Below are 11,583 nucleotides of genomic sequence, written 5' to 3' on the forward strand. Positions count from 1 at the left end.
ATTGTTCGTATAACATTCCTACTGAAATGTATATCGAGAATGGGCTTGTGGCCATTGAATTTTCCACATTATATCCTTAGCCGTAAACTTCATTCCACATTCTAGACGTTTTCAAGGTTTATGTTTCTCAAGGAACTCTAGCTCAAGAACCAATCGATCTGGTTCTTTTTCTGGAATTCCTTTGATATGAACCTCCAATTCTCCAATGTTGATCATTATTTGGTAAGTTCCTATCATAGGTTGTTCTAAACGGTATATGATATTACAAGGAAATTGATTCCTTTGCTTCGTAATATTAAATACTATTTCTACTTCCTTCCACCTTTCTGGACATCTAAGATTTCCTATTGTCGAAAAGCTTTTTAGTGCTTGTTGGGTTTCTTGGACATGTGTTTTTCCCCACCTGTTGCTCGTAATTCTATCTTCTTGAAAAGATAGTCTTCTTGATTCCTCTGTAGAATTGATTTGTCATGTATTTGGATATCTGTTTCATGTATTAAAGGAAACTCAACTCTTTCTGGATAAATTGCCTGAGCCACTTTTCCTAATATCTCAGGTATTTCAATAAACTCATTTCTAATAAACAATTCTGAATGATGTGTATTAGATAGAAAATGTGAAATTTGATAGGTAATAGAATACGGTCTATTACTCTCTTTCATCGACCTTTCTTCTTTGAAGTTCTGATGCAACGTCAAAGCTTGGCTGAAATCTCGATCTGCCAGATTGTAGACAATTCTTGGATAAATTACTCCTACAATTTTTCCTGCACAGAGATTTCCTGATATTGTTCTCAGTACTGAATCTTGAATGTTACCCATTTGTTTATCGCATATAGCAATATCAATGGGTGAATCCATTCCTTCTTTAAAATTAGCTTTTATCATAATCTATATTGCTCCGATATAAATTCAGGACATAGTTCGTGCTACTTCTATTTTGAGTGTTTGTAATTCCTCATTAATTTCTTCAGAAAGAATTAACTGCATCTCTATTCTATTTCCTGTAAGTTCTATTGAATTTGCCATTTTCCTTCTGGAAACTTTATAGATTAGATAATGATTTCTATTTCTTCGACTAAGACTTCCTAAGAATTTTTTTATCTGTCCTGTAGAGAATCCCTGATACCTTTGAAGGCTAGGATTTTCTCTCACGATCCTTTGGACAATGTTATGGATATTGTTGTCTGACTTATGAAACCAGACAAATCTTCATGTGTTTCGTGTCAAAATACCTCTTCTTCAACCAGATTCCGATTCTGTTCCATCAGATCCTTCCTGACGTAAGACTTCATCTATATACTTTCGTCCGAGACAATATCCTCAAAACCATATACTTGAATAAGTTCTTGATAATAAACCATTTCTTCAATATCCGAGGTTGAATTGAAGTGTTTAATACCTCTTTTTTTCATTTTCTAAACAGTTGGTTGAGATATGACCTCCTGCTCCAAATGTCCAGCAGTTACAATCCTTAAAACTTTCATTAGTTCGAGTATGAGCTCTTCTGAAAGTTTTCTTTGTAGGTGTTCTTCTTGTGCTTCGAGATGTACTCGATGCTTGAGATGATATCTTACTTCTTGAGGGTCTACTTCTTTGCCTAGATTTGTAAGATCTGGCCTTTTATCTAGACCAAACTGTTCTTGGTTTCTAAGAACTTCTTCCACTTCTGGCAAAAGGATTATTTCTAAAACTTTTCCTCTTCCGCCTTTGTGGTTTAGTTCCAATAATTGGTGGAAAATCGTATTCTTTACAACACAACGGAGTACGTTTGTTAATAACTCTTAATCGTTTGTAATTCTTTTGTAATGCTGCCAGATGACACAATTCTGCCAATTTTCCTTTGAGAAAAGAGGCTATTCGTGCCAATGTATCTGGATTGCCAGGGATATATTTCTTTATTAGCATTTCCCTCCAGGGACTTGTCATTTTGGCGAAGAAAAGTTGCATTGATATATTTTTTTCAATCCCAGAATTCCATCTATATTTAGCGAATAACGTAATATATTCATCTACTAAACATATGTCATGTAATTCAAACTATACATAGCTGAGTGATTTTTTTCTTCTTTGTATCTTGATTGTTAAAATAATCTAGCCTTATAAATTGTGCTTTAAAAAGGATAGTCATTCTTTCGGCTATTTCGCTAAAAGATTCTCCGGCTATGACTGATTCTTTGATTTCTACTGAAGTCATGTCCTAAGCAATTTTTACTGATCCCATAAGATTTATTTCTAAAAGTTTAAGGAATTTGACTATTTCTTGACCTTGTTCCTGTTGTATGTGATTCTCCGCCAGTGTAAAAGTCTAGTTGAGATTCTCTCATATTTATATTCTGAGATCTCACACTTTATCTTGGTGGTTCCTGTAAAGATGACCAGGTTATGGTGGGTTGTTCACCTTCAGTTGTGTTCATCTTTAGATCTACAACTTTGAGATCTTCAAAAGATTTTGCAAGGTCTTGGAGATCCTCTAGACCAATCATTTTTAAAGTTGTCATCAGATTAATTTTCTTTTCTGATAATTTTTTGATTAGATTGATAATTTTTCTTCTTTAGTTAAATGTTTTGGCATCAATTTGGCCTTCTCTCTTTGATGTAATAAGAGTTCAGTACCAAATGATGGTAGTAACCTTCCTTCCGAAATCTTTCTACAAGAACTTGGTTGTTGTTCTAGGTTTTGAATTTTTGTTAGAATATCATTTAATATTCCAAGAATTTCTTTCTGGTTTTCAAGGATTTTCTCTACATTTTGTGGTACATAATACAACATATTGCCATAATTTTGTACTGTCTTTTGAATTTCTCTAATATCTCAGGAAAGTTTAGAGGAATCCGGTATTATTTATAGAAACCTGTTATTTTGAATCATATGTTTACCTCATGACTATGATAAGTTCTTCTATTTTCTTGATATCTAACATTGATTAGATTTTTTTGTTTTTAATATTCCAGAGTTCTTGAATAAATCCTGTAAATAATTAATTTCGAACCTGGGTTCGGATTCATGTTATTTGAGTAAATTTTCCTCCTCAAACATTTAATTACATAATAATAATAAGTAATACTCTTAGCATAAAAAATAATACTTTTATATTGATGACCCAAATAAGAGATCCATCTCACAAAATACGATCCGTGAGATCGTCTAATACAAGTTTTTGTTATAATTGGTACATAAGTATTAACTTAATATAAAGCATATTTTAATATTAATATCACCAAATTTTATATGAAATTCAAAATAAAAATATTATGGCCCTAGACAGTTGTCCATTTGCTACTGATAATAAAAAATTTCCTCTTCAACAAACACGGGTTCTTGATTATTTGCGTATTTTCATTTGTTGAGACATAAATAAAATAATAATCGATTGTCAAACAAAATAATAATAATAATAGATAATTTAACTAAAACTTAGTTTATAAATTTATAATTCACATATTTTGTTTTTCAAATCATAAAAATATATCTTAATTTTGGAAAGCATTAAATTAATTTTCAAAAATCACGTTCAAATACGACCATTATTTTATATTGGCCTTTTCATTACTTGAAATTAAAATAAAAAAAACCATCTCTAATATTTTAAATAGTTTTATAAAATTACTAAAAAATGAAAAAAAAAAAATCATCTCACTGTCGGTGGGCAGCAGCAGCTCCCACGTCGCTCTCTTTGGTCTCAAGTCAATTTCCAAGGATTTGGTTTTGCATGAAATTATCAAACAAATAATATTTTTGGTTTCAAATCAATTTGTAATGAGTTGATTTTTCACGAGACGATATCATATATCAATTTTTATTATTTAATAAAAAATACACAAAAAATCAATTATTTTATTGATAAATTTTGTTAGACGAATCCGTTATTTTTTATGCAAAAATAAATAAGCAATCGAACTCCTGTTACAAATACAAATATAAATATAAATAAACAAAGAGGCGTTGGTTAGCGTCGGTCAATACGCAACCTACACACTCACTACCAGCTGTACATATACCCCATAGATCGTCGGTTGCAGCCCATAGCCAGTTGTTCTTCTCACTCCATCATTGATATCAGCTCAAATTTGTAGATCTGATGGGTGATTGATCGACTGTAGATGAAATTTGGTTGATTGCCATTTTGTGAAGTTCTCTCTCTGGCGGAGATTGAACCTGATTTGGATCTTGAGGTGAGTACTGCATTCTCGTTGTTGAGTTTGATGGTCTTTTGTTTGCGAAATTGGAAGCGATTTTTGGATTTTAGGGGATCCGTGTGAGGGAGACCAAGTTCTCGCTCATTTTCGAGAATGTTTCGTTTTCGGCTCAATTTTATGTCTATTTTTGGATCTGTTGGATTAGTGATTCATTGTTTGATGAAATTCAGTTGATCACGAAGATATCTTCTTGAAGGAGGTTGAAATAGATTTACAATTGCATTAAATTTTGCGTGATCACTAGTGCGCGCGCGTGTGTGATCGTGTGCTTTTCTTGCGTTTGATCTTGATTTGTATGTGTCGAATTGGAAGTGATGTTTGAGGTTTTACAGATTTTTTGGACTGAATCCAACTTAGGTTGACTACTGGCTTACTTCAATTTGACTGAAAATTTTAACATCCTGAATATTTGTTTTTAGTTTTTTATTCATTCGCATATATCATATAAAGGAGTCACTCTTTGTGTTATAATTGATTGTCGGCAAGTTGATCTTAGGTTTAGTTTTCTAAAAATATTGTTCTTTTTTGTTCGGCTTCCTTGCTAATATAACTAACTACATCCGATCTGTCAATGGAGGAAAAATAATTTAGAGTTTAATTTCATTTCCCGTGAATGAGTGTGACAAGAATAACATTGTTGCAGATTTTCTTAAAAGAGATCAATATAAAGAATTGAGCATGTTCAAAGATCAGTGAAGCTCATAGCTTTCTGATCCTGAATAGATTGCCGTAGCCAAGCTAAGTGAAAATGGAACCTGAAGTTGATACTAAGGTGAGTAAACCTTATTTGGTTTATTATTCCTGGTGATAAATTAAGAATCTTTATGTTTTGATGCTTAAAAGAATGCCTTGATGATTTAGCTATTGGTAGCTTAATCTTGCTGTGATTTATCAGTAACATCATCCTGGCTTGTTTTTTTTGAAGTAAGCAATGTGTGTTTTTTTTGGGTCTGGTTCAGTATCCATTTGTTTTTTTATAGAACTAAACCTTAGGAGCGTTATAGACTCGTAATGAACTGTTATGTTTAACCGATAGGGAAAGAGCATGAAGAACACTGGCGGTCAGGTTTGTCAGATCTGTGGCGACAATGTGGGCTTGACTGCAGCAGGGGAGCCATTTGTTGCGTGCAATGTCTGTGCATTTCCTGTGTGTAGGCCATGTTACGAGTATGAGAGAAAAGATGGGAATCAGTCTTGCCCTCAGTGCAAAACCAGATACAAGAGGCATAAAGGTATAGTTGCAGTTTATGCCCCATTGATATTCTTCCAGGATTTGGCATTCCATATTGTTATTTGTCTATCAAATTACGGATCATCATCTGGAGAGTATATGATAGACAGTAAATCTAGTTGCAGTGTTGGGAAGGAAATTTCCAATTTTTTAATGTTTGAATTTCAAGGTATTTAAATATATTGGATTAATTGGTACATCCAATACCATTAGGCTGCATGCTACCGAAAAGCGAAATGTTACTAGAGCCAGATGACCATTTATGGGGATGTGGAATTAGAATATGCATTGTACTCATTTTTTTTTACCCTTGGTTTTGTTAGCTACCGTTATTAGAGAGAAGCCAAAGCTTAAAGATATTGCATGAGGATACGAGGAAAGCTTAAATGAAGTATGCGATTTGTAATACCCAAACAAATACCTGTAACAGAAATAATAACTTGCTCTGATAAATTGATAATACCAACATACACATGATATTTATATGATATATCAAGTTTGGAATGGGCTTTTATTTCCCCATGTTTGATCTATGCGTCAACTTTATTTTTCAACTTCTGTACTAGTTTTCTAGCGATGTACCTGACAATGGATTTTGATATTTGCAACTTTCATTTGATTTATGAAGAAGAATTTACAATTAGTACTATGCACAGGAAGTCCTGCTATTAGTGGGGATGGAGAGGAGGATACTGCTGTTGACGGGAATGACAATGATGTCCATTACTCTGATGGTAAAAATGAGAAGCAGAAGATTTCAGACCGCATGTTGAGCTGGCACACGAATTATGGTCGAGGGGAAGATATTGGAATACCAAAATATGACAAGGAGGTCCCTCACAACCGCATTCATTTGCTTACAAATGGAACAGATGTATGTTTTTGTGACTTTTGTCTTCAATTTTCTTCTCCCTTTCCATTCTTGGTATCTTTATGACACTTCAGCTTTCCAATCCCTATATAGGTATCTGGAGAACTCTCAGCAGCATCACCTGAACGTGTTTCTATGGCATCTCCACCTCCCAGTGGTGTTGGGAAACGTATACGATTGCCCCCTTACAACTGATTTTTATCAACCTGATCTTTGTGTGTTGTTCTCCTAGAATTTATTTTAGGCAGTGTTTGACATATGCTTCTTCTGTTTACAGCTAGAATTGTGGATCCAGTGAGGGAGTTTGGGTCCCAAGGTTTAGGTAATGTGGCCTGGAAAGAAAGAGTTGATGGCTGGAAGATGAAGCAGGAGAAACCTGTTGTTCCGATGACAACTAGCCATCCTCCTTCTGAGAGAGGTGGAGATATTGACGCGAGCACAGATATTCTTGTGGATGATTCTCTACTGTGAGTTCCTTGCTCGACTTAAATTTTATTTGCGTACTGATGAAATTGAGAATGGACTATAGTAAAATTGTTTCGTATCCATAACTGATTTTGTTCTCATTTGGCTGGACAAATTCTCAAATTATGTTTTGTTATCCTGCATGTTAACGATTCTTCTTGGTGTAGGAATGATGAAGCCCGACAGCCTCTATCAAGGAAGGTTTCTGTTCCATCATCTAGAATAAATCCTTATAGGATGGTTATAGTATTGCGGCTTATAATTCTGTGCATTTTCTTGCACTATCGAATAACCAATCCTGTGCCAAATGCATTTGCTTTGTGGTTAATATCAGTAATCTGTGAAATTTGGTTTGCTATATCCTGGATTCTGGATCAGTTCCCAAAATGGCTTCCAGTAAACCGTGAGACTTATCTGGATAGACTCTCTCTTAGGTGAGAAATATTTTCATTTCTCCAGTTCTTTATATTTCTCTGTGTGGTTAGGTTTTTGTTTCACCTGTATTTAACTTCCAAATAATGTATCATCTGTTTCTCTATTGTCTTTTCTTCTCTTCTTTTTTGATATTATCCAACTATAGTTTACTCCTAGGTTTGTTTGTTTGTTTGTTTTTGGGTGGTTGCATATAGAATCACCAGTTCTTACTTTTCATCACTGATTCGGAAAACTTTATATTAGATATGACCGTGAAGGAGAGCCATCACAGTTGGCTGCAGTTGACATATTTGTCAGTACCGTCGACCCTTTAAAAGAGCCTCCTCTTGTTACAGCCAATACTGTCTTGTCCATTCTTGCTGTTGACTATCCAGTTGACAAGGTTTCATGCTACGTCTCTGATGATGGTTCTGCCATGCTGACTTTTGAAGCTCTGTCAGAGACATCAGAATTTGCAAGAAAATGGGTTCCATTCTGCAAGAAGTTCAATATTGAGCCACGGGCTCCAGAATGGTACTTTGCTCAGAAGATTGACTACTTGAAAGATAAAGTTCAGCCATCGTTTGTAAAAGAGCGTAGGGCTATGAAGGTGAAAGACTTCTCTTCTATAGAGGTTAATGCCTTTGCATTTGATCAAGTTTCTTAGGTTTGTTTTTCTTCCGTGTGTCATACAGAGAGAATATGAAGAGTTTAAAATTCGTGTTAATGGACTAGTTGCCAAGGCTCAAAAAGTCCCTGATGAAGGTTGGATCATGCAAGATGGTACCCCGTGGCCTGGAAATAATACAAGAGATCATCCAGGAATGATCCAGGTAAGCTCGGTTCTTTGGGTATAGTACTTTAGTTGTCATATTGCGAGTGCACTTGATACATCTTACAAATTTGTATTAAGTAGGACTGGTCCTATAAGTTACAGCATTCTTAAATTTTGTCGGTTGTAGTTAGCAGAGTTCCTCTTCTAAATACAACATCTTTATTTTCTTGATTGCAGGTTTTCCTGGGCCAAAGTGGAGGTCTTGACAGTGAGGGTAATGAGCTGCCCCGTCTAGTATACGTTTCTCGTGAAAAACGGCCAGGGTTCCAGCATCATAAAAAAGCTGGAGCTATGAATGCACTTGTAAGTGGGCTATAGATATTTGCCCTCATATGTTTTTCCTGTTGGCACAAATTTAACATGTCAAATATTTTCTTGCAGGTTCGTGTGTCAGCAGTTCTTACCAATGGACCTTTCTTATTGAATCTTGATTGTGATCACTACATAAACAACAGCAAGGCCTTGCGAGAATCAATGTGCTTTTTAATGGATCCAAATCTAGGAAAATATGTTTGTTATGTTCAATTTCCACAGAGATTTGATGGTATTGATAAGAGTGATAGATATGCCAATCGCAACACCGTCTTCTTTGATGTGAGTTATCATCGCTGTAAATGTTTGTCCCTCTTTGGTACTAGACACTACTGAGGATTGTTATAGATGTTATTTTCATGGAGCCTTCTTGCAAGGCAAATATTCTGTGTTACTTTGATGCAAAAAAAATTTCCGTTTGGGGTGGTTATCTACAACTAACATGAACATGTTCTTGGTTGATCAGATCAACTTGAGAGGTCTGGACGGCGTTCAAGGCCCTGTTTATGTGGGCACTGGTTGTGTCTTCAATAGAACAGCTTTGTATGGTTATGAGCCTCCTCATAAACCTAAACAAAAGAAATCTGGAGTGTTGTCCTCATGCTTTGGCCGGTCAAGTAAGAATACTTCTAAATCAAGTAAAATGGGGTCTGATAAAAAGAAATCTGGCAAGCATGTCGATCCCACAGTTCCTATCTTCAGCTTGGAGGATATAGAGGAGGGTGTTGAAGGTATGCCTTCTTTTAAAATCATTAATTTTAGTTCAAATCTTGATTAGGCAGTTAATATCCATTATCATTCCTGCTTATCCTGTTTGATTATTCTGTTGTGATTGTTCTGTTTCCACCATTTCGCAAGTTTTTTAGTACCGATACAGATGATAATAACATTTCATATTTTGACCCTTTACGATTTATAACTGGTCATATGTTTAACATTTGATCCTCTGTAAATCTCCTGGTCTGGAAATTGCTCCAGGTGCTGGGTTTGATGATGAGAAGTCATTGCTCATGTCCCAAATGAGCCTTGAGAAAAGATTTGGTCAGTCTTCAGTTTTTGTTGCGTCCACCCTCATGGAGAATGGTGGTGTTCCCCAGTCTGCTACACCAGAGACTCTTCTAAAAGAAGCCATCCATGTTATTAGTTGTGGTTATGAAGATAAGACAGAATGGGGAACTGAGGTTAGTTGGAACATCTAAATTCCTTACAATTTGTAAAATCAGACAAGGTTCCAATTAAACACAAAGTGATCTGTAATTGTAAGTGTGTTTTGTTTTTTAATCCATGCGATAATGTTACAAGACTCATTTCTCTGGTTCTATTTTCAGATTGGATGGATTTATGGTTCTGTCACAGAAGATATTCTTACAGGATTTAAGATGCATGCGCGAGGCTGGCGATCTATTTACTGTATGCCGCCAAGACCAGCATTTAAAGGATCAGCTCCTATTAATCTCTCCGATCGTCTGAACCAAGTGCTTCGATGGGCCTTGGGTTCAGTGGAGATTTTGTTTAGCAGACATTGTCCTATATGGTATGGCTATAAAGGAAGATTGAAATGGTTAGAGAGGTTTGCTTATGTCAACACCACGATTTACCCAATCACGTCCATTCCTCTCGTTTTCTATTGTACGTTGCCAGCTGTCTGCTTGCTTACTGGCAAGTTCATTATCCCACAGGTTGGTTTTCGTCTCCAAATTCATGCCCCTGCTTGAAAATCTAAAACTTTATGTGTCATCTAATTGTTTGTCTGGACTATACTCTTAATACTTTAATCAATTGTAGAACCAACATGCTATTATATTCTAATTGCATACTGATCTTTCGTGAAAATCCACCTGCTCCTCCTTGCAGATTAGTAACATTGCCAGTATCTGGTTTTTGTCCCTCTTTCTCTCTATTTTTGCTACGGGTATACTCGAGATGCGGTGGAGCGGTGTTGGAATTGACGAATGGTGGAGGAACGAGCAGTTTTGGGTCATCGGAGGTGTCTCGGCCCACCTCTTTGCCGTCTTTCAAGGTTTGCTCAAAGTACTTGCTGGAATCGACACCAACTTCACTGTCACGTCCAAGGCTTCAGATGAAGACGGTGATTTTACCGAGCTTTACATGTTCAAATGGACGACTCTTCTGATCCCCCCAACAACCCTCCTCATTATAAATTTGGTGGGCGTTGTTGCTGGTATTTCGTACGCAATCAACAGTGGATACCAATCGTGGGGGCCGCTTTTTGGGAAACTATTCTTTGCCTTTTGGGTGATTGTTCATCTATATCCTTTCCTTAAAGGTCTCATGGGTCGCCAGAACCGTACACCCACGATCGTTGTGGTGTGGTCCATTCTTCTTGCTTCAATCTTTTCGTTGTTATGGGTCCGAATCGATCCGTTCACCACTCGAGTCACTGGTCCTGATGTTGAGGAGTGTGGAATTAACTGCTAGAGTGGCTATCGTTGCAAGTTCTCATCGAAAGTCTTGAAGAAGACTCACATTTAAGAGTTGCTCGTGTGATAAGTGATGTATACGTTTGTCTTGGTGACGTTTGTATCTGTATGGTCTGTAGAGACGAGAAAGATATTTATCTTTTTTTTTTTACGTTGTTTGTTTTTACCAGATTGATTAAAAAAGGAAGTTATCTATTTATTTATGACCTGAGAATCTGAGGGTGTTATTTTATTTTTCGGTGTACACTACGAAAATCATCGAACTAACGTAATAGATTCTACCAACTGGAATACAAAGTAATACAAAACCCTTCTCCTGAAAATAATTTCAATTTTACTCGATTTATTTAAGGGTAGACAGATTCTCTTCAAATCATGAAATTCAAGGTATTCTAAATATAATGATTTCTTCCAAAAAAAAATTGATCTTTGACATAGTATAATCTTAATGTTGTAATAAAGTTTATTACACAAGTTTGGTAATTTTAAATGAGTAGGTCTCTTATGAGACGATCTCACGAATTTTTATGTGTGAGATGGGTCAACCCTACCGATATTCACAATAAAAAGTAATGTTCTTAGCATAAAAAATAATATTTTTTCATAAATGAACCAAATAAGAGATCCGTCTCACAAATACGGCTCATGAGACCGTCTCATACAAGTTTTTGCTATTTTAAATTCTTGGAAGATGGATGTTAAGATGGTATATCTAGGATTTAGGATGACATCGAGTGAGTGACGATTTAAAAATTTTGCGAGGAAGTTGAATGTTGCATTTCTTTCATAAACTTGTATATAATTGTTTTTGATTG

The 11,583-nt window shown here is 35.6% G+C and overlaps 1 protein-coding gene across 1 annotated transcript; it reads left to right on the plus strand.

Moving 5' to 3' along the window:
* The first annotated feature begins 3,959 nt into the window (after positions 1-3,959).
* LOC142553686 (cellulose synthase A catalytic subunit 3 [UDP-forming]-like) lies at positions 3,960-10,974 on the plus strand. The gene is made up of 15 exons (XM_075664126.1): positions 3,960-4,175; positions 4,843-4,971; positions 5,236-5,431; positions 6,087-6,304; positions 6,395-6,470; positions 6,579-6,768; positions 6,934-7,200; positions 7,445-7,790; positions 7,876-8,013; positions 8,193-8,318; positions 8,397-8,609; positions 8,794-9,058; positions 9,306-9,508; positions 9,656-10,006; positions 10,182-10,974. The coding sequence occupies exons 2-15, from the start codon at positions 4,948-4,950 to the stop codon at positions 10,764-10,766; spliced, it is 3,198 nt and encodes a 1,065-aa protein (XP_075520241.1). The 5' UTR covers positions 3,960-4,175; positions 4,843-4,947; the 3' UTR covers positions 10,767-10,974.
* Positions 10,975-11,583: the final 609 nt, after the last annotated feature.

Source organism: Primulina tabacum, chromosome 8 (assembly GCF_025594145.1).
Source record: "Primulina tabacum isolate GXHZ01 chromosome 8, ASM2559414v2, whole genome shotgun sequence".
Taxonomy (NCBI): Eukaryota; Viridiplantae; Streptophyta; class Magnoliopsida; order Lamiales; family Gesneriaceae; genus Primulina; species Primulina tabacum.

Excerpts from the sequence above, each read along its gene's own strand:
- LOC142553686 (XM_075664126.1), top strand. The coding sequence starts at position 4,948 with ATGGAACCTGAAGTTGATACTAAG. Across the intron at positions 6,305-6,394 it reads TGCTTACAAATGGAACAGAT|GTATCTGGAGAACTCTCAGC; the intron begins GTATGTTTTTGT and ends ATCCCTATATAG. Across the intron at positions 9,509-9,655 it reads AGACAGAATGGGGAACTGAG|ATTGGATGGATTTATGGTTC; the intron begins GTTAGTTGGAAC and ends TTCTATTTTCAG.